The sequence below is a fragment of the Bombina bombina genome, chromosome 1 (assembly GCF_027579735.1).
Source record: "Bombina bombina isolate aBomBom1 chromosome 1, aBomBom1.pri, whole genome shotgun sequence".
Taxonomy (NCBI): Eukaryota; Metazoa; Chordata; class Amphibia; order Anura; family Bombinatoridae; genus Bombina; species Bombina bombina.
In genome coordinates, this window is record NC_069499.1 from 1,337,190,080 (window position 1) to 1,337,213,054 (window position 22,975).

The window sequence follows — 22,975 nt, forward strand, 5'->3', positions numbered from 1 at the left end:
AACCAGGTACGCTGCGTCCGAAAAAGCCGCAAGCGTACCTGTTAAAAGTTTGATAAAAGGGAAAAGTGTCAAAGACCTGCGGATTGTATGTTACGTCACAAATCTCAACTTTTGCTGGTGTTGAGGCTTTGATAACTAGGTCAGATCAATCTCGCGACAATTACGATGCAGAATTCCGGAGTATTTTCAGTTGACACTTTGATATATAGGCCTCTTAGAGTGACTAACATCCCACAACTACCCGCCACAATCAAAATTCGTCTTTCGCTCGAATAAGGCCTATTTGCTGTTCAGACATTTTTATGGTAAATATAAAAATACTAAAACATGGAAATCACCTGTCAGGTGGTCCGGAAAGGGGGAAGTAAGAGAGGTCATCTGTGATAAGCATACAATTCTTATTGTTGATATTATTCTCGCATCAAGAGGTTACTGACTCAAGGTCTAGTCACTTATTTCTTAGTTATAGTTAGTTTTTTTTTTATTCTTACTTTAGGTTTAAATGTAACACTCTGAAAAATTAGCTGGACAAGAGCGACCAAACTCTTCTCTTGTCCTTACGCATTTGGGGGTCAGCTTTGAAATCTTCACATGGATGATGTATAACCTTACCTGTAATATCAAAGACCTGTAATGTTTCATTCCTAATGTTTGCTCTTGGAAAGCTTTCTCAAATAAAGCTTATTATTATTAAAAAAAAAAACCAAAATATGAGCTTGGTGAGTGATTCACAAATCCTTAGCAAAGTTGCCGACATACCTTACCTTACCGCCGATATATAGGTTTGTTGCCTAAAGTAAAAGAAAATGCACATCCTGGCTCATATTTTGCATAACTAATCCAAATAATTGAATACCATTCAGTTTAGAAACCACAATCACCTGGTAGTTTGTCCAGATGACCTGTGAGCTGCATAACATAGAAAGTAACAAGGCGTGCAGGAAAACAGTGATTTACCACAAGACTATCAGCATTTGCTTTTAGTTTTGTTTTGACATAATCTCTCAAGCAAAGAAACAGCATGACAATAAGTTCCAAAGAGTGCAGCTCGAATTATTAGAACACGTAAAACATGCCCAAAACACTTAGAACACATTAGCAAAGTCCAACTATCTTCAATTCAGAACACATTTTACGTAGAATATTATTCAGAATAAAAAATTATGCAAAATCTTTGGGTGCTTTTTCCAATGTTTGTGTCTCTTCACATACAGACCCCTGTATAGATAGATAAATAGCTATGAAACTTGCCTTTTTAAAATTATTTGAGGGACCTTGCAGTACTGAAAAGACTTGATAGATAATCTGACCAGACCAGAGAGAGTGAATAATGCTATAAATGACCTCACACCTCAGTCAGATCTGCTGTTAGATCTACTTTCGGTAGGTGGGACTGCAAGATCTAATAGAGTAACAAAGGTAGCCTCAAAGCAGGAAACCTTAAGATGCTAAGCCACACAGGTAATCTTAAAATAACCTATAGTTATCAGCAGCATAATAAATTTACTTGCGTCAATAACGATAATTTACATGTCAGTAAACATACGTACATCACCTGTGAAAGGCCATACTGTATGGACACCTAGCAGAGCATTGGAAGGTTGTACAATATTAGTAATTTCTAAATCTTTATTGTGTTTTTAGTTGGGCTATTAGGAATCCTTATTTACTCTGTGTAGACAGCCTCTAACATTTACATCATACCTGTGCCATTTAACCCACGACGATCTGCATGGAAGGAAACTGGTAAGTGTCCATTGTTGGTGATTTTAAATACATGTGTGCGCACCTCTCCCAGGATGACAAAACCAAAATCCAATAAGTAATCAGGCAGAGAGGCCCTATACAAAAGGGATTAAAAACAAATGAGAGAAAAATAACTTATCAAATGCAGACTAAGATTATGCCAACAAGAAATAGGAAATAACGAGAGAAAAAAATCAATTAAATATGAGAAATAAAAGATGTAGTGCTTGTCAAGGTGTGAATTTAACTATAGATATCAAATTTAGCCACTAAGGGCTAGACTACGAGTGGCTTGTTAACTGTTGCACACAAGCGAAAGGGGTTTATTGCAGCTCTTTGCGTGCGGTGGAAGTAGCATGCGTAACACAGGTTGAAAGGAAATGCGTGCGCTCAAGCGGAATTTAATTTTAGGGTGGCTTCAGAGCTCTGGTTTACTGTTACACTCGACTAAAAAGTTACACAAAACACATAAAAATTATATATAAAAGTAGTTACACTCTATGGGGGAATACGTAAATGTGGTTTGGCTTTTTGTGTGCGCTGGGTTAGTGCTCATGCGAAAAAGTTTTACTTTTAACTTGTAATACACGTGCTACCCGACATGCGCAAAAAGCTTACATCTAGTGAAAGTAACGCGAGAGAGGGAACACAAACTACCTCTCCACTTGTAATCTAGCCGTAAGTTTCTTAATCAGACAGTAAAAAACACTCACTTCAGAAGTTTACTTCGTGTCCCCTGGAAGTCATCTTCCAATACTTCCAACTGCAGCTGATTTTTCGCATGTTCTTTAATCAGCAAGCACTCTACTTCCATCAGTAGTAGCGTATCCGTCTGAGTAAAAAAAAAAAGTTGAACAGGAATTGCCAGTCCATTCATATTTGAAAAATACACTACAGTTTATGATAAAGTGGTTGTGTTAGTGTTTGAATGACAGAAGATATGAGTCAGAGGTAATACTGCATGTAGGGATAAATAGAAGGCAGTGCTGGTACTCACAGTGGTATTAGAGTGCTCCTCAATGGGTTCAGGACTTCCAGCAGGTACTAAGCTGTTAGACACATTCTTTTTTTCCCTTATGTTGTCCTCTGCCTGTTTCAGGTAAGGCTGCAAACTCTCGTTCTCTGGAAATACAAACAAAAATACAGAATACACAAAGAAACTCTAGCAATGCATTGTAAAAAAAATATAGGCAGAGTAAATATAAGAAGAAAAGAGAATAAATCACAAATGAATATTTATATTGGCAGTGAAAAGCAACATGTCATAAACCAGTCTGGGAAATAAGAGGTCATATAAAAAGGGTATTCAGGTAACAGTAGAAATGACAAAGCAGCACTATTATTGCTAATGTATGGTAAACTAATACAATACATGAAATTAAATAGGCATAGTGATATCCTGAACAGGACAAGGTCAATGACCAAACTATTAATGCTAGAAAAGATGTATCCACTAGATAAAGTGCAGCCTATACAATTCCACCAACAAGTGAGACTGATTCAATGGCCACATTCAAAGGCCAAAATCACCATTTACTCAATTAAGAGCATATATAACACTATAACAACGAAGCACTGACATACATATGTTGGTATCTGGTTAACCCTACATTTATTGAGGAGTCCCAAATATGTTAAAATATGTCCTTTATTAATACAGTTAAAATTTACTTACAGTTATGTAGCAACCATGATCGTGCCATCTGCTGCTTTTCATTGATAGCTTTCTCAAAGATGGCTCTTAGGATTTACCAAATATCAACATATGTATGACAATGACCAAATCAGGTCAAAAGTTGTAGATCAAGTGGGAAAATTTGTATGCAGTTCTTATCTTCTGTGAAACATAACTTTTTTTAAAGAACAGTTATTATTATAATTATTATAACAAATGAAGGCAAACACGCTTCTTTTGTGTGTATAAATGAGGAAGACATTGTGGCCCAGTTATATTTAGGAAGATAATCAACTAAATGGAATATATATTAAATGAGAAGGGCCACATTAACAGAATTTGCACCATGATGGTATAACATCTACATATGCTGCTGAAGCTATGAGATTAGTTCTGTAATGTAGAGAGACTGTACCATTTATTTTACGGGGAAGGTCCAAGCAGATTCTGGGGAACACTCCTTCCCCTCGCAGAGTAACGCTTTCGGGTTTGAGATGGGCAACCTGTATCTGGATAGTTTGATGAAAGGATCCTGGAACACCAGGGAAATAGAGCACCTTCAGAACCTGTTCCTCCCCTGCATTAATTAGGCCCTGAAAGTAGAAAAAAAATAAAGAACGCATAAGTAGTGCAAAAGAGAAGAATATTTTGCAGACAAAGGGCAACATAACACAAATCTTCATGTTAAATAGAATGGGGAAGCACTTCTCAGATTTACACAATACTGCTAAGGATCACTACTAACAAGACAGAAAGATGACACCCAAAGTCTTTGTTCCTCCATAACTACAACATTACTTCCCTCATGCTCTTGATCAATAATTAGTCAAACTCTAAGAGACTGGAAGGGTCTGCAGGAGAGAAGTCTTAGGAACAAATGACACATAATAGATGACCCCATAATTATGTGTAAATGCGCAATTGAAATGTCCCTAATGCAGTGGAATCTCAACCTTTTCACAGCTGCAAACAATTATAGGAATCTATACGGCAAAGTAAGGATATGGAGGTTTATCTCTCCAGACAGTTGTTATGCAGTGTAGTGTACTATGTAGAAAAAATAAAAAAATATGTATATACAGTACCTTATATCTGTGTGATAGATTACTTTATTGGAGTAGAACCAGTAATATGGGATGAGTTTAAAGGGACAGTCAAGTCAAAACTTTTATGATTTAGATAGAGAACACAATTTTTGTAAAAATAAAAACTTCCAATTCACTTCCATTATCTAAATGTGCACAATCTTTTAATATGCGCACTTTCATTTGCACCAGCTCCTACTGAGCATGTGCAGGATTCACAGGATATACAAATATGCATTTTGTGATTGGCTGATGGCTGGCACATGTATTACACAGGAAAATGTAATTAACTTTGGCACGTGTCGAAAAAAAATCTACTACTCATTTGAAATTCAAACTATGTTTTTGCATTGTCTCTTTATTATGCATTTATCGATTATGCTACTCTGCTGTGTTTAGTGGTCCTTTGAGTAGACATTCAAGATGATAGGGATCCTCTGATTTAAGGAAAGTCTATTATATAGAATTAAACTCTTGATTACAGAAGTAGGAGCAATAATACTACTTACACTGACAGGATGTATAAGGGGCTCCCCAGGGTTCGGTGCCAGGATGGTTTCTGTGTTGTGGTAAAGCACAGTGAATGGAAAGCTGACCCTCCCTGTATTTCTTAGTACAATTTCTGCCTCTGACACTTGATCAAACAGCTGTATAAAGAAAAATCGATATCCAATTATATACACTTCCAACTTAAAAACAATGATGTTAACAGTTAACATTAGGTGTGCAACATTTTTTTCCATAAAGAGAACATTTAAAACGTTATGCTTACTTGATAAATTAATTTCTTTCATGGTGCTGAGAGTCCACGATCCATTACACGTGATTCAATTCCTGCCCACTAGGAGGAGACGTTTCCCATTTCACTGGTATGCCAGTCATATGTATAGCCAAGCAAGGAGATAATAGAAATAAAAGATATAGGAAAGGACAAAGCAGGGAAAATAGATGTGCAAAAAAGAGAACATTCTCCCCAAAAAATGTATTGTTCTATTCTTTATATTGGGTGGGGCTTGTAGACTATCACCACCATGAAAGAAATTAATTTATCAGGCAAGCATATATTTTGTTTTCTTTCATAAGGCGGTGAGAGTCCATGATCCATTACGCATGGGAACTTATACCCAAGCTTTGGAGACCACAAGTAATTTTGGGAGGGATAAAAATGTTTAAGAAAAATAAAAAGGCAGATATCTATTTTCCAGACACTCTTGCCTGGAGAACTTTCCGACCAAATGCAGCTTCAGAGCAGGCAAAAACCATTAAAATGGTAGAAATTAATAAAAGTATGTAAGGAAGACCATCTTGTTAGCTTGGAAATTTTTTATAAGCCCAAGCAGCTAGATAAACAGCTGAGGCCTTTTGGCCTTTACAAGGACCCGAGAAATGAACAAGAGGACAAGAGGATGATCTGAAATCTTTGGTAGCCTGTAAGAACATTTTTAAAGCCCTTACTACATGCAAATTATAAAGAATTTTTTTCTTAAATTTTTGAGGATTAGAACAAAGCGAAGGAACTACAATCTCTTGATGATTGTTATCAGATAAGATGACATGGTAAGAAATCAAACTTAGTCCTCAAAACTGCATTATCTTGGAGAACAAAAATATAAGGAAGACAACAATAAAGTGCGGACAACCCAGAAAACAAAACCTTCCAAGTAAGATATGTGATATGATCTAAGGAATGAATTGTTTCAAAAGGAGGAACCTGTAAGATTTTAAGAACCAAATTTATGTCCCATGGATGATAAATTGGTTTGATAAAAGGAGAAATTCTAACTAAAGCCTGAACAATGGAAGTGCAGAACACTGTTATATAATCACACAGCCATTGTCTGCACACTCTAGTGACCTATTCCCTAACTGTCCCTAATTGGCCACAGCAGAGAAAGTAACCTTAGTTACAACATGGCAGCTCCCATTTGTTTTATAGACATTAAAGCTTTACACTTATTGTGTCAATATTTAATGAAACTTTAAAAAATACATCTACATGTTATTCTCAGAGTAACCTTTTCTTTCAACGCATCATTCTATCTAGCATTTATTTAGTGTTTAAAGTCTAAAATTGAAAGTTCCCTCTTTCTTCTGAACTATAAATAAAGTTGGAAAAAACCCTGGCCTTGTTCTCAGGAATTCTAGTTCATGAACACAATGAACTTTATGGGGGAATACATTTTTGCCCGCAATATTTTAAGTTCGTCTTTTTACACGCGCCAGGTTAGCGTGCGAGCAAAAACGGTTTACTTTCAACTTCTAATACGAGCACAACCTGACGTGCGCAAAAAGCTTACTTCTAGCACAGTTAATGCTCAAGAGGGAGAGTTAAATAATGCTCCACTTGTAATCTGGTTCAAAATATATCCTTTTAAAATGAAGAGTTAGAACTCTTTGGCATTTAATTTGGTAATGTTAACAATAGCATCACAGAAAGCATTTGCTGACTGAAACATGTTTCAGAGTTGATTGAAAATCTTCATCAACAGAATTATCTGAGATCTGTTCAGATAACTTGACACACTAAATGGTAGAGGCTGCTGCCACACAGGCAATACTAATTGCTGGTTTAAATAAAAACCCACTAAAAGAAAGGCCTTTCTGTGGAAAAAGTCTAATTTCCTGACCATAGGGTCTTTAACAAAAGGTGCTACCTTCTAAAAGTGTTTGGTAGTCCTTCTTGCAAGTGTAGAAATAGCACCATCCACATTTGGAATTGTTTACCAAAGTTTCAAACTAGCGGAGGGTAAAGGAAACATCCTTTTGAATGCAGAAAATGGATTTAAAGGAAGACCAGGTCTGGACCATTCCTTGGTAATGATTTTTGTTATAGCCTCTAGAATCAGAAAAACATGTGGGTTCTCAACAGATGGCTTGAAATCAAATCCAATTGTTTAATAGATTCCTAAGGTGGAGGATCCTGTACCCCTATGGCACTTAATACATCCTTTGAGAGACCTAAGATGTTCAAACTTAAATATAAAAGAGGATGATTCAGAAGAGTTTGACTCTTGATCGTCAGAAATTAATTCTCCCTCAGAAGACGAATCTGAGGAGTTAGAATCTGAGTCTAAAAGTCTAGCAGTTTTGGTTTTTAGAGATACAGAAGTGCTTGGAAATTCAGCTAAAAGCTGTTTATGAGAGACTTGTTTGGGCTTACTTGGAGGAGGCATTGCTGCCATCATTTCAGACACAGTAGAATGCACAACATCTTTAAAATCAGGAGCAAAATCTGAAGAACGTCCCTTTCCCGTCCAAACCAGAGGGAGGAAATATACCCTTAGAGGTAAGCACAGCATTAGTCTGTTTATAATGTATAAGGATCCATACATGAACTACATAATTGAGTTGGAGGAATAACAGGAATTAATTTGCAATAAAATAGATTTAAATAAGTGATCAGAAGATCTACTCTCTAAGAAAACATAATTTATGCTTACCTGATAAATTTATTTCTCTTGTAGTGTATCCAGTCCACGGATCATCCATTACTTGTGGGATATTCTCCTTCCCAACAGGAAGTTGCAAGAGGATCACCCACAGCAGAGCTGCTATATAGCTCCTCCCCTCACTGCCATATCCAGTCATTCGACCGAAACAAGACGAGAAAGGAGAAACCATAGGGTGCAGTGGTGACTGTAGTTTAATTAAAATTTAGACCTGCCTTAAAAGGACAGGGCGGGCCTTGGACTGGATACACTACAAGAGAAATAAATTTATCAGGTAAGCATAAATTATGTTTTTTCTTGTTAAGTGTATCCAGTCCACGGATCATCCATTACTTGTGGGATACCAATACCAAAGCTAAAGTACACGGATGATGGGAGGGACAAGGAAGGAACTTAAACGGAAGGAACCACTGCCTGTAGAACCTTTCTCCCAAAAACAGCCTCCGAAGAAGCAAAAGTGTCAAATTTGTAAAAATTTTAAAAGGTGTGAAGCGAAGACCAAGTCGCAGCCTTGCAAATCTGTTCAACAGAGGCCTCATTTTTAAAGGCCCAGGTGGAAGCCACAGCTCTAATAGAATGAGCTGTAATCCTTTCAGGGGGCTGCTGTCCAGCAGTCTCATAGGCTAAGCGTATTATGCTCCGAAGCCAAAAGGAGAGAGAGGTTGCCGAAGCTTTTTGACCTCTCCTCTGTCCAGAGTAAACGACAAACAGGGCAGATGTTTGACGAAAATCTTTAGTAGCCTGTAAGTAAAACTTCAAGGCACGGACTACGTCCAGATTATGCAAAAGACGTTCCTTCTTTGAAGAAGGATTAGGACACAATGATGGAACAACAATCTCTTTATTGATATTCCTGTTAGAAACCACCTTAGGTAAAAACCCAGGTTTGGTACGCAGAACTACCTTGTCTGAATGAAAATTCAGATAAGGAGAATCACAATGTAAGGCAGATAACTCAGAGACTCTTCGAGTCGAGGAAATAGCCATCAAAAACAGAACTTTCCAAGATAAAAGTTTAATATCAATGGAATGAAGGGGTTCAAACGGAACTCCCTGAAGAACTTTAAGAACCAAGTTTAAGCTCCACAGGGGAGCAACAGTTTTAAACACAGGCTTAATCCTAACCAAAGCCTGACAAAATGCCTGGACGTCTGGAACTTCTGCCAGACGCTTGTGCAAAAGAATAGACAGAGCAGAGATCTGTCCTTTTAAAGAACTAGCTGATAAGCCTTTGTCCAAACCCTCTTGGAGAAAGGACAATATCCTAGGAATCCTAACCTTAATCCATGAGTAACTCTTGGATTCACACCAATAAAGATATTTACGCCATATCTTATGGTAGATTTTCCTGGTGACAGGCTTCCGAGCCTGTATTAAGGTATCAATGACTGACTCGGAGAAGCCACGCCTTGATAGAATCAAGCGTTCAATCTCCATGCAGTCAGTCTCAGAGAAATTAGATTTGGATGATTGAAAGGACCTTGTATTAGAAGGTCCTGCCTCAGAGGCAGAGTCCATGGTGGAAGAGATGACATGTCCACTAGGTCTGCATACCAGGTCCTGCGTGGCCACGCAGGCGCTATCAGAATCACAGATGCTCTCTCCTGTTTGATTTTGGCAATCAGTCGAGGGAGCAGAGGAAACGGTGGAAACACATAGGCCAGGTTGAAGAACCAAGGAGCTGCTAGAGCATCTATCAGCGTTGCTCCCGGGTCCCTGGACCTGGATCCGTAACAAGGAAGCTTGGCGTTCTGGCGAGACGCCATGAGATCCAGTTCTGGTTTGCCCCAACGATGGACCAGTTGAGCAAACACCTCCGGATGGAGTTCCCACTCCCCCGAATGAAAAGTCTGACGACTTAGAAAATCCGCCTCCCAGTTCTCTACGCCTGGGATGTGGATCGCTGACAGGTGGCAAGAGTGAGACTCTGCCCAGCGAATTATCTTTGAGACTTCTAACATCGCTAGGGAACTCCTGGTTCCCCCTTGATGGTTGATGTAAGCCACAGTCGTGATGTTGTCCGACTGAAATCTGATGAACCTCAGTGTTGCTAACTGAGGCCAAGCTAGAAGAGCCTTGAATATTGCTCTTAACTCCAGAATATTTATTGGGAGGAGTTTCTCCTCCTGAGTCCACGATCCCTGAGCCTTCAGGGAGTTCCAGACTGCGCCCCAACCTAGAAGGCTGGCATCTGTTGTTACAATCGTCCAATCTGGCCTGCGAAAGGTCATACCCTTGGACAGATGGACCCGAGAAAGCCACCAGAGAAGAGAATCTCTGGTCTCTTGATCCAGATTTAGTAGAGGGGACAAATCTGAGTAATCCCCATTCCACTGACTTAGCATGCATAATTGCAGCGGTCTGAGATGCAGGCGCGCAAATGGCACTATGTCCATTGCCGCTACCATTAAGCCGATTACTTCCATGCACTGAGTCACTGACGGGCGTGGAATGGAATGAAGGACACGGCAAGCATTTAGAAGTTTTGATAACCTGGACTCCGTCAGGTAAATTTTCATCTCTACAGAATCTATAAGAGTCCCTAGGAAGGAGACTCTTGTGAGTGGTGATAGAGAACTCTTTTCCACGTTCACTTTCCACCCATGCGACCTCAGAAATGCCAGAACTATCTCTGTATGAGACTTGGCAATTTGAAAGCTTGACGCCTGTATCAGGATGTCGTCTAGATACGGAGCCACCGCTATGCCTCGCGGTCTTAGAACCGCCAGAAGTGAGCCCAGAACCTTTGTAAAAATTATCGGGGCAGTGGCCAACCCGAAGGGAAGAGCTACAAATTGGTAATGCCTGTCTAGAAAGGCAAACCTTAGGAACCGATGATGATCTTTGTGAATCGGTAGGTGAAGGTAGGCATCCTTTAAGTCCACTGTGGTCATGTACTGATCCTCTTGGATCATGGGTAGGATGGTCCGAATAGTTTCCATTTTGAATGATGGAACTCTGAGGAATTTGTTTAAGATCTTTTGATCCAAGATTGGTCTGAAGGTTCCCTCTTTCTTGGGAACCACAAACAGATTTGAATAAAATCCCTGTCCTTGTTCCGTCCGCGGAACTGGATGGATCACTCCCATTACTAGGAGGTCTTGCACACAGCTTAGGAATGCCTCTTTCTTTATCTGGTTTGCTGATAACCTTGAAAGATGAAATCTCCCTTGTGGAGGAGAAGCTTTGAAGTCCAGAAGATATCCCTGAGATATGATCTCCAACGCCCAGGGATCCTGAACATCTCTTGCCCACGCCTGGGCGAAGAGAGAAAGTCTGCCCCCCACTAGATCCGTTTCCGGATAGGGGGCCGTTCCTTCATGCTATCTTGGGGGCAGCAGCAGGCTTTCTGGCCTGCTTGCCCTTGTTCCAGGACTGGTTAGGTTTCCAGGCCTGTCTGGAATGAGCAACAGTTCCCTGTTGTTTTGAAGCGGAGGAAGTTGATGCTGCTGCTGCCTTGAAATTTCGAAAGGCACGAAAATTAGACTGTTTGGCCTTTGATTTGGCCCTGTCCTGAGGAAGGGTATGACCCTTGCCTCCAGTAATGTCAGCAATAATTTCCTTCAAGCCAGGCCCGAATAAGGTCTGCCCCTTGAAAGGAATGTTGAGTAATTTAGACTTTGAAGTCACGTCAGCTGACCAGGATTTAAGCCATAGCGCCCTACGCGCCTGGATGGCGAATCCGGAATTCTTAGCCGGTAGTTTAGTCAAATGAACAATGGCATCAGAAACAAATGAGTTAGCTAGCTTAAGCGTTCTAAGCTTGTCAATAATTTCATTCAATGGAGCTGTCTGGATGGCCTCTTCCAGGGCCTCAAACCAGAATGCCGCCGCAGCAGTGACAGGCGCAATGCATGCAAGGGGCTGTAAAATAAAACCTTGTTGAATAAACATTTTCTTAAGGTAACCCTCCAATTTTTTATCCATTGGATCTGAAAAAGCACAACTGTCCTCAACCGGGATAGTGGTACGCTTTGCTAAAGTAGAAACTGCTCCCTCCACCTTAGGGACCGTCTGCCATAAGTCCCGTGTAGTGGCGTCTATTGGAAAAAAATTTCTAAAAATAGGAGGTGGGGAAAAGGGCACACCGGGTCTATCCCACTCCTTGCTAATAATTTCTGTAAGCCTTTTAGGTATTGGAAAAACGTCAGTACACACCGGCACCGCATAGTATCTATCCAGCCTACACAATTTCTCTGGAATTGCAACTGTGTTACAGTCATTCAGAGCAGCTAATACCTCCCCAAGCAATACACGGAGGTTCTCAAGCTTAAATTTAAAATTAGAAATCTCTGAATCAGGTTTCCCCGAGTCAGAGATGTCACCCACAGACTGAAGCTCTCCGTCCTCATGTTCTGCATACTGTGACGCAGTATCAGACATGGCTCTAACAGCATTTGCGCGCTCTGTATCTCTCCTAACCCCAGAGCTATCGCACTTGCCTCTTAATTCAGGCAATCTAGATAATACCTCTGACAGGGTATTATTCATGATTGCAGCCATGTCCTGCAAGGTAATCGCTATGGGCGTCCCTGATGTAATTGGCGCCATATTAGCGTGCGTCCCCTGAGCGGGAGGCGAAGGGTCTGACACGTGGGGAGAGTTAGTCGGCATAACTTCCCCCCTCGACAGAACCCTCTGGTGATAATTCTTTTATAGATAAAGACTGATCTTTACTGTTTAAGGTGAAATCAATACATTTAGTACACATTCTCCTATGGGGCTCCACCATGGCTTTCAAACATAATGAACAAGTAGGTTCCTCTGTGTCAGACATGTTTAAACAGACTAGCAATGAGACTAGCAAGCTTGGAAAACACTTTAAAACAAGTTTACAAGCAATATAAAAAACGTTACTGCGCCTTTAAGAAACACAAATTTTCCCAAATTTTGAAATAACAGTGAAAAAATGCAGTTACACTAACGAAATTTTTACAGTGTATGTAATAAGTTAGCAGAGCATTGCACCCACTTGCAAATGGATGATTAACCCCTTAATACCAAAAACGGAATAACAAATGACAAAAACGTTTTTTAAACAGTCACAACAACTGCCACAGCTCTACTGTGGCTTTTTACCTCCCTCAATACGACTTTTGAAGCCTTTTGAGCCCTTCAGAGAAGTCCTGGATCATGCAGGAAGAAGCTGGATGTCTGTGTCTGTAATGTTTGCTGTGCAAAAAAACGCCAAAATAGGCCCCTCCCACTCATATTACAAAAGTGGGAAGCCTCAGGGAACTGTTTCTAGGCAAAATTCAAGCCAGCCATGTGGAAAAAACTAGGCCCCAATAAGTTTTATCACCAAACATATGTAAAAAACGATTAAACATGCCAGCAAACGTTGTAAAATACACTTTTATAAGAGTATGTATCTCTATTAATAAGCCTGATACCAGTCGCTATCACTGCATTTAAGGCTTTACTTACATTACTTCGGTATCAGCAGCATTTTCTAGCAAATTCCATCCCTAGAAAAATATTTTAACTGCACATACCTTATTGCAGGAAAACCTGCCCGCTATTCCCCCTCTGAAGTTACCTCACTCCTCAGAATATGTGAGAACAGCAAAGGATCTTAGTTACTTCTGCTAAGATCATAGAAAACGCAGGCAGATTCTTCTTCTAAATACTGCCTGAGATAAACAGTACACTCCGGTACCATTTAAAAATAACAAACTTTTGATTGAAGAAATAAACTATAGTTAACTAAAGTATAAAACACCACAGTCCTCTTACGACCTCCATCTTAGTTGAGAGTTGCAAGAGAATGACTGGATATGGCAGTGAGGGGAGGAGCTATATAGCAGCTCTGCTGTGGGTGATCCTCTTGCAACTTCCTGTTGGGAAGGAGAATATCCCACAAGTAATGGATGATCCGTGGACTGGATACACTTAACAAGAGAAATGGAGACAGTTTCAGAGTGCTCCATTATAAAGAATACAGGCAGACAGGAAATATGTTTGCAATAAGCCAATGTATAAAGCCTAGCAGGAGACAGGAAACAACGAAGTATACAGGGACCTTAGCAGTAAAGTCCAAGTTAACAGGGGTGAGAAAGTAAACTGCCTTGTTTGATGCACACACTGAAAATCTTTAAAACTTTTATCACAAAAACCCCCCACTAAGTGATAAAAATAATGAACACCTCTTGAAAAAATAAGGAGCACAGTGAGGAGAGTAACAGAGAATCCGTCTTGGGCTAACATAAGATAAGCGTGATAAGCGGGAGTTATACTGACAGGAAAACTTTAACCATAGCAGTGCCAATAAAAGATAAACATTGCAAATATTGTAGAGCTTTAACCCGAATCAAGAACGCGTAAAGATATCGCACATTGGGGCATATTTATCAATGTGCGAGCGGACATGATACGAAGTAGCATATCATGAACGCCGAACATCGGTAAATGCCGACAGCATACTCTGTCGGCATTTATCATTGCACCAGCAGTTCTTGTGAACTGCTGGTCCAATGTCGCCCCCTGCAGATTTGCGGCCAATTGGCAGCTAGCAGGGGGTGTTAATTAACCCAATCGTATTCGATCGGGTTGATTTCTGTCCGCGGCCTCTTTAGACCTCTGCTTCATAACTTCTGTTTCCAGCGAGCCTGAAGGCTCGCCGGAAACCAGGGGCATCAAGCTCCATACAAAGCTTGATAGATATGCCCCATTGGCTTTTCTGGAGGAAGAAAAAAAGGAATGCTCTGCAAAATAAACTATATATACAGTAGTACCCTGGAAATGTGCAAAATAGAAAAAACCCAGAGCACACTATAATAAAAGGCCATTTATAAGCATTATAATTTTTTTATGTATTATACAGTTGTAGCCAATCCAGTGGTAAGCACATTAGAGGACAGGATACAAATGAGAGAGTATATTGACGAACCAACAGGAAGAGGCAAGGGACCTGTGGCAGGCTTGTGACTAACATCATCACCAGAAGTAATTGTGTGACTACACCATACTCAAGTCTCCCCTCTGTCTCTCAGCAGCAAGCTCTCTGAGGGGAAATAAATTGGTCCTCAACTCAATCTGAGAACCCCTCTCAACGAAGAATGTTAAGAGCAACTCAATTCTACCGCCACCTTCTGGGAGGCAAAGTTTTAGACTGGCATATCAGTGGGTGGGAGGGATGAATTGCTCTTGGGAGTTTTGGTAAACTTTGCCTCCTCCTAGTGGCCAGGAGTTAATTTCCATGCATAATGGATTGTGGACTCTCACCACCTTATGAAAGAAATGTGCTTTTGTTTGCAGTACTCATTAGGGAGTGCTAGAAAAAAAAGTACAATTCAGAGCAAACACATATATTTTATATACAAATATACTTCAAGTGAGAAATGGTTCGGTAAAATATGTATATTCTAATGATTTTGCTTCCAAAATGAACAATTGGCCTGGTAATCTGAACCACTGATGTATGTAAAATCATATTTACTTACATCTACTCTGCTTAATGAGCTTCTTTAACATGACATTAAATATATATAGTTCACAACAGCAGTCATATTAAGATGTGCTCTTAATTACAGCAAGTTATTATTGTTTATGTCTTTTTCTTTCTACCATCTCACCTACACTGCACAAATGTGTTGGAAGGAACACCAAAGATGGCTATAATAACCAGCTTAGAAGTCTACTTCTAAACTACCATAATAGTTATTAGACTTATAACGGCCCTTTAACACGTAATGATCATGCTTCCTAGATTATTGTTCTATCTAGCACATAATGATCATGCTTTTGTGTTCCTATTAGACTTAGCATGTGTCACTTTCCAATTATTCATGTACTGCTTAGCATGTACAGTTCATATGCACCTATATTCTTGCAATTCTATTCTCCTATATTCCTGCAACTCTTAAACACATTCATGATATAATGTGTTTTCAATCAAATGTATGTAGTAGTAATGAATTCATTACTCTTCCAAGCTTAGCATAAGTTGCTTAGGCTAATGGTGTTCCTGCAACGATTGTCACATGCTCTTGGTGTTTCTTGCACATTTAGATAGTTTTCATCATGTTTTGGTGTTCATCCTGAACTTGAGTCTTTAATGGACGTGTTACCTGTTGTCTTGTTCTTCAACCTCCTTCACTACATACATTCTGTGATTACCTGAAGTCCATAGTCTATGTCTGTTGTATCCAGAGTATAGCTGAAATGTGAGGTCTCTCCCTGCAGGGTGATCTCATATGTTGGTCCTCCAAAAACTTCACATTTGGCCTTTGCTTGCGCCCTGATGTCAGTATGTCCATGAAATGTGAAGCCCACTATATTCTTTTCACCAGGCTGCAGAGTCCCACTGAGAGGTGTTATACTGAATACCTAGGGAAATACACATTATTATACCAGGCTGAAGTAGAAGCTGCTTGGTCGATAATTGTGAACAAGTTGGCTTGATATGCTATGTCAGTAGCTTGTGCACATTAGCTGTCATTGTGTAATAGCTGTAGGATCTTGCAAGAAAATAAATATACAAACACATTTTCTTTTCAGTCTGAAAAATCACTAAAAATGTGCTGCTCCCAAGGTAGTGGCTTATAATTCTCACAGAGGAAGTCCTCACAGAAAGTAGGATTAACTTCAAGGTCCATGTGGGGCACAACAGAAAGTAATGACGTTCCAATGCAAACAGACCATGATATTTAACATGGTGGCACTGGCACATACTTAGTGCTAAAAACTCTCTGAGGCATATACCAATCAAAATGCATTGTTTTCAGTGTCATTTATTTTGTATCCACTCCTATACATTATTTTCTCCAATACATTTAGACAGTTTGTATCACATTTTGAGACAACCTCCCCACTTAGGGTTAAATCCTACACCTGTTGCAAATGACACCAGTAGGATCATCAGTTGCAGTTTGCGTGCAATCAAACTCCTGTCTTTAATTTCAAAGGACCTTTAAATTCAAAAATACCCAATGCATATTGCGGACCATGGGAACTGTGTGTTCCCAGTAAATATATATGTATATAATTATATTCATATATATTTATGTTTTAATTTGTGTATATACACATATTAACACATAAATACTGTATATATGTATATATTCATATACATATATATTTAAGATATGCTGCCCATCACTGCTTGACTTACACCCTTTGCTGCGCTAGTTCTCATGCCGTGTCTCACGGCATGAGAACGAGGCTCCCATTAGAGCCTATGGAAGAACGCTCTCATGATGCAATGCTTCCGTGCAATACAAATGCGAGGTCATATTCACATTTCACCTAATTCGTAATACCAGCGCACATTAGTGTGCATTGGTATTAATCAGTTGAGTGCAAATATCGCATTAGCGTAAGCAATATTTTGCACTCAACTCGTAATCTGGCTCTTAATATTTATTGCTTTTGCAATATACATGTATTATTTATTTTGCTGCCTTTTGCTCTAAAATACGTCTGAAAATTATGCTTGTTCCACTTTCTCCCAGAAATAATAGTTTTATCATGATAGGAAAAGTATTCTTTCCAATAGCAGTGGGCATACTAAGTAGTTTAAGTATAAATAATATTGTATATATCTATACTATAATCGCGTTTGTAACGCGTCCGTCGCCAGTTGCGCACGCATCCTCAAAGGAATGTTGGCTGCGCGAGACAGCTAAAAGAATGTTGGCTGCGCGCACAGCCAAAAGAAACCACCGTTTACGTTGGCAAACGAAGCCTTAAAAAAAAACAAAAAAAAAACCACGCAACTGCCCACATGAAATAACTAAAAACACGTAACCGCCCGCAAGAAATAAAAAAAATAACGAACCGCCCGCACAAAGTACAAAGAAAAAAAAACTAACCGCCCATTCGAAGTATAAAAAATAATAATAACCGCTCACATGAAGTATTAAAAAAAAACTAACCACCCACACGAAGTATTAAGAAAAAAAATAAACATAACCACCCTTACTAAGTATTAACAAAAAAAATAACCCTTAAATTGCTAAACTCCCACAAAAGAAACTACCTAACCCTTACACTGCCAAACCCCCATAACAACAACTAAATAAATTACAATACTAACCCCTAAACTGCCAAATCCTACAACGCCAAATAACTAATTATACTATTAACCCCTAAACCGACAAACCCACACATCGCTATAAACCTAATTAACCCTATACCTTGGGGCTTGGAGTGTCACCTGTTTTGCTATGGAGATCAGTCTGCTGGGCGGCTGAGAAGTTCCAGTCTGTCTGTATTGCACCTGGAGGTGCTTTCCATCTTGTAAGTGCAAATCATACCTTACAATTTACCCTTACCATACTGTATTAGGCTATGGTAGTTCGCTGTATATCCCTATATAGGTGTTGATTGGGAGTCCCTTGGAACTTTTTTGCTGTGGATTTCAGTCTGTTTCCACTACTGTGAAGCTCCAGTCTGTCTCAATAGCACCATTGAGTGATCCACCTTTTGGAAATAACCATTTGTCTCATCTATATTACTACTTGTTTTGGTGGTACTAGGCCATGGTGGCACCTCTATTTCCTTCCCTTTTATTAACCCCTAAACCGCCAACCCCCACATCGCAATAAACCTAATTAACCTATTAAGCACAGACCACGTCTAAATTGTGCAGAAGTCATTCTTTCTGAGAAGAAGGATTAGGACACAAAGAAGGAACAATTTCCTGATTAATGTTCCGATCAGAAACAACCTTAGGAAGAGATCCTAATTTAGTACGTAAAACTACCTTATCTGAATGGAAAATAAGCTAAGGAGATTCGTACTGCAATGCCGAGAGCTCTGACAGTCTACGAGCCAAAGAAATAGCAACAAGAAATAAAACATTCCAAGATAACAACTTAATATCTAAGGAATGCATAGGCTCAAACGGAACCCCTTGAAGAACTTTGAGAACTAAATTAAGACTCCATGGAGGAGAAACTGGTTTAAACACAGGCCTGATCCTCACCAAGGCCTGACAAAATGATTGTACATCTGGAACATCTGCCAGTCGTTTGTGTAACAAAATAGATAAGGCCAAGATTTGACCATTTAGGGAACTCGTCGATAAACCTTTCTCCAAACCCTCTTGGAGAAAAGACAAAATTCTAGGAATCCTAACTCTACTCCATGAGTAGCCCTTGGATTCACACCAATAGAGATATTTACGCCAAATTTTATGGTAAATCCTACTAGTTACAGGGTTACGAGCCTGAATCATGGTCTCTATGACCGATTCAGAAAACCCGCGCTTGGATAAAATTAAGCGTTCAATCTCCAAGCAGTCAGCTTCAGAGAAACTAGATTTGGGTGAAGGAAGGGCCCCTGAATCAGAAGGTCCTTCCTCAACGGGAGTCTCCAAGGTGACAGAGATGCCATCTCCACCAGATCCGCATACCAAATCCTGCGAGGCCAGGCCGGTGCTATGAGAATCACAGAAGCCCTCTCCTGTTTGATTCAAACAATTACCTGAGGAAGAAGAGCAAACAGAGGATATAGGTATGCTAGACTGAAGATCCAAGGGACCGCCAGAGCATCTATCAGTGCCACCTGGGGGTACCTGGACCTCGACCCGTATCTCGGGAGCTTGGCATTCTGACGAGATGACATGAGATCCAACTCCGGCTGACCCCACTTGAGAATCAGGTCGGAGAACACTTCTGGATGGAGTTCCCACTCCCCCGGACGAAATGTCTGCCTGCTCAGGAAGTCTGCCTCCCAGTTGTCCACCCCTGGGATGTGGATCGCTGACAGACAACAAGTATGGGCCTCCGTCCACTGAATTATCTTGGATACCTCCTTTATTGCTAAGGAACTCCTCATTCCTCCCTGATGATTGATGTAAGCCACTGAAGTTATGTTGTCCGACTGGAACCTGATAAACTGGACCGTGGCTAACTGAGGCCAGGCCAGAAGAGCATTTCTAGATCGCTCTCAGTTCCAGAATGTTAATAGGAAGAACAGACTCTGACTGAGTCCAAACTCCCTGAGCCTTTAGGGAGCCCCAGACTGCTCCCCACCCCAGAAGGCTGGCGTCTGTTGTCACAATCACCCAAGATGGTCTGCGAAAGCAGGTCCCCTGGGAGAGATGATACAGAGACAACCACCTTTGAAGAGAGTCCCTTGTCTCCTGCTCCAGAGTTATTCAAGGAGACAAGTCTGCATAATCTCCGTTCCATTGACTGAGCATGTTTAACTGCAGAGGTCTGAGATGGAAACGAGCAAACGGGATGATGTTCATCGCCGCCACCATCAGCCCAATTAACTCCATGCACTGAGCCACTGACGGCCGAGGAGTGGACTGAAGGACTAGACACGTATCTATAATCTTTGATTTCCTGACTTCTGTCAGCAAAATCTTCATGGACCAGGAGTCTATTATGGTTCCCAAGAAAGTGACTCTTGTGTCTGGAACTAGGGAACTCTTTCCCAAATTTACCTTCCATCCATGAGGTCTCAGGAAAGATAATACTAAGTCGGTGTGGGATCTTGCTTGTTGAAAGGATGGCGCCTGGACTAGAATGTCGTCCAGATAAGGCGCCACCCCAATGCCCGTGACCGAAGTACCGCCATCAGAGACCCCAGAACCTTTGTGAAGATTCTGGGAGCGGTGGCCAGGCCAAAAGGAAGAGCCACGAACTGGAAGTGTTTGTCCTGGAAGGCAAATCTTAGGAACCTGTGATGATCCCTGTGAATAGGGACATGTAGGTACGCGTCCTTTAAATCCACAGTTGTCATGAATTGACCCTCCTGGATTAAGGGAAGAATGGAACGAATAGTTTCCATCTTGAAGGACAGAACCCTGAGAAATTTGTTTAGACTCTTTAGATCTAAAATTGGTGGTTCCCTCCTTTTTGGTAACCACGAACAGATTGGAATAAAAACCCTGACCCTGTTCCTGTACTGGGACGGGAACAATCACTCCCAGGGCAACAAGGTCTCTTACACAATGTAAGAACGCCTCTGTTTTTGTCTGGTCTGCAGATAATCTTGAAAGAAGAAACCTGCCTCTGGGAGGAAAACTTTTGAACTCCAATTTGTATCCCTGAGACACTATTTCTATTGCCCAGGGATCCTGAACGTCCTGAACCCAAGCCTGAACGAAGAAGGAAAGTCTGCCCCCTACCAGATCCGGTCCCGGATCGGGGGCATGCCATTCATGCTGTTTTGGATTCAATAACAGGCTTCTTGGATTGTTTACCTTTCTTCCAAGACTGGTTGGGTCTCCATGTAGGCTTAGATTGCTCCTGCTTAGAGGAGGAAGAGGAAGAATTTCCCTTGAAATTTCGAAAGGAACGAAAATTACTCTGTCGTCCCTTTTGTTTGTTTCTCTTATCCTGAGGAAGGAGATGACCCTTACCTCCCGTAATATCAGAGATAATTTCCGTCAGGCCAGGTCCAAACAAGGTCTTCCCCTTGTAAGGAATCGCTAGAAGCTTAGACTTAGATGACACATCCGCAGACCAAGGTTTTAACCATAAGGCTCTGCGGGCTAGGACAGAGAAACCTGGACTCTTAGCTGCCAGTTTGATAATCTGAAGGGAAGCATCCGTAATAAAAGCATTAGCTAACTTCAGAGTTTTTATCCTGTCTTGGAACTCCTCCAAAGAAGTCTCAGTCCTGAGAGACTCGGACAAAGCATCAAACCAATATGCTGGAGCACTGACTGTAGCAATGTACGCCACAGGCTGTAATAGCAGACCCTGGTGAACATAAATCTTTTTAAGTAAACCCTCTAACTTCTTGTCCATAGGGTCTTTGAAAGCACAACTATCCTCTATGGGAATAGTGGTTCTCTTGGCTAAGGTGGAAAAAGCTCCTTCCACCTTAGGAACAGTTTGCCAAGCCTCCTTGAAAGAGTCAGCTATGGGAAACATCTTCTTAAAAATAGAGGAGGGAGGAAAGGGAATGCCTGGTCTCTCCCACTCCTTAGTAACGATCTCCGAAGCTTGCTTTGGAACCGGAAATACATCTGAGTAAGAAGGAACTTCAAAATATCTGTCTAATTTACTAGACTTCGCAGGGGCAACCACAACCGTGGAGTTACAGTCGTCTAAAGTAACCAAAACCTCTCTGAGTAGCAGGCGGAGGTGTTCTAGCTTAAACCTAAAAGTTACAACCTCTGAGTCCGTCAGAGGCAATTAACCTTCTGAATCTGAGATTTCACCCTCAGAGGAAACAGCAGTACCCTCCTCTTCATGGCCTTGGGAGGGTACCTCCGAAACTGCAACAATTGTATCAGAACTTACTGAATGTCTGGTTTTCCTCTTACGTTTGCCCTGCAACATTGGGAAAGCAGACAATGCATCAGAAATTGTAGAAGACATGAGAGAAGCAATGTCTTTCAAAGTAACTCCAGCGGGAGCTATAGCAGAAGTGCAGGGCATTTTTTTCCCCCTATAACTTAAAGTCCTTTGAATTACATGAAGGACAAAAAGGAATTGGTGGTTCCACATTGGCATCAAAACATAAAGCGCAGGTGACATCTTGCAAGTCCCCCTGGTCCATGTTTGTTCACAATTTGTCAAATAAAGACTAAAAACTTTCAAAAGTATTTGTAAATATCAAATATAAAAAAAAGTTACTGTCTCTTTAAATATTAAAAGGTTTTCTTTTTTACTCTACTGCAGATTCATTTTAATGCAAAACACTTGTAAAAAACAACCTCTGCACCTCAGCGCTCAGCTGAAGTGCTCCTACCTGACCCAATATTGTTAGATTTCTCTCAGACGATCCTCTAGTATTGGCTTTCTTAGAAAAACAATAACAATGCGCTGACAGGAAAAAGGAACACCGACCCTGCACTAGCAGCGCATGAATAACTTAAACTCTAGCCCAGCTCGGATAAGCCTCTTGATGTTGCACTATAACACTGCTCCCTGAACTGAAGCGCTATGAAAGGCGTGCAAACACCGGAAGCTCCGCCCATCGTGGGCGTAACCTACGCTGTTGTATTGAACAAAAGAAGTTTAACTCACAACAGTGAAAACCACCCGAGCCATCTTAAAAATGTATAAAGCAGCATAACTCCAGTCCCAGTGCCTGCCCAATACTGACCAATT

General features: G+C 40.7%; 1 protein-coding gene across 1 annotated transcript in view; it reads right to left on the reverse strand.

Moving 5' to 3' along the window:
* Positions 1–22,975, reverse strand: part of HYDIN (HYDIN axonemal central pair apparatus protein) — a 595,027-nt gene that overhangs the window by 329,251 nt on the left and 242,801 nt on the right. The window contains 7 exon segments of the mRNA XM_053719498.1: positions 1,705–1,841; positions 2,460–2,578; positions 2,744–2,868; positions 3,837–4,014; positions 5,016–5,153; positions 16,074–16,283; positions 18,112–18,191. Coding sequence (XP_053575473.1) covers positions 1,705–1,841; positions 2,460–2,578; positions 2,744–2,868; positions 3,837–4,014; positions 5,016–5,153; positions 16,074–16,283; positions 18,112–18,191 — 987 coding nt within the window.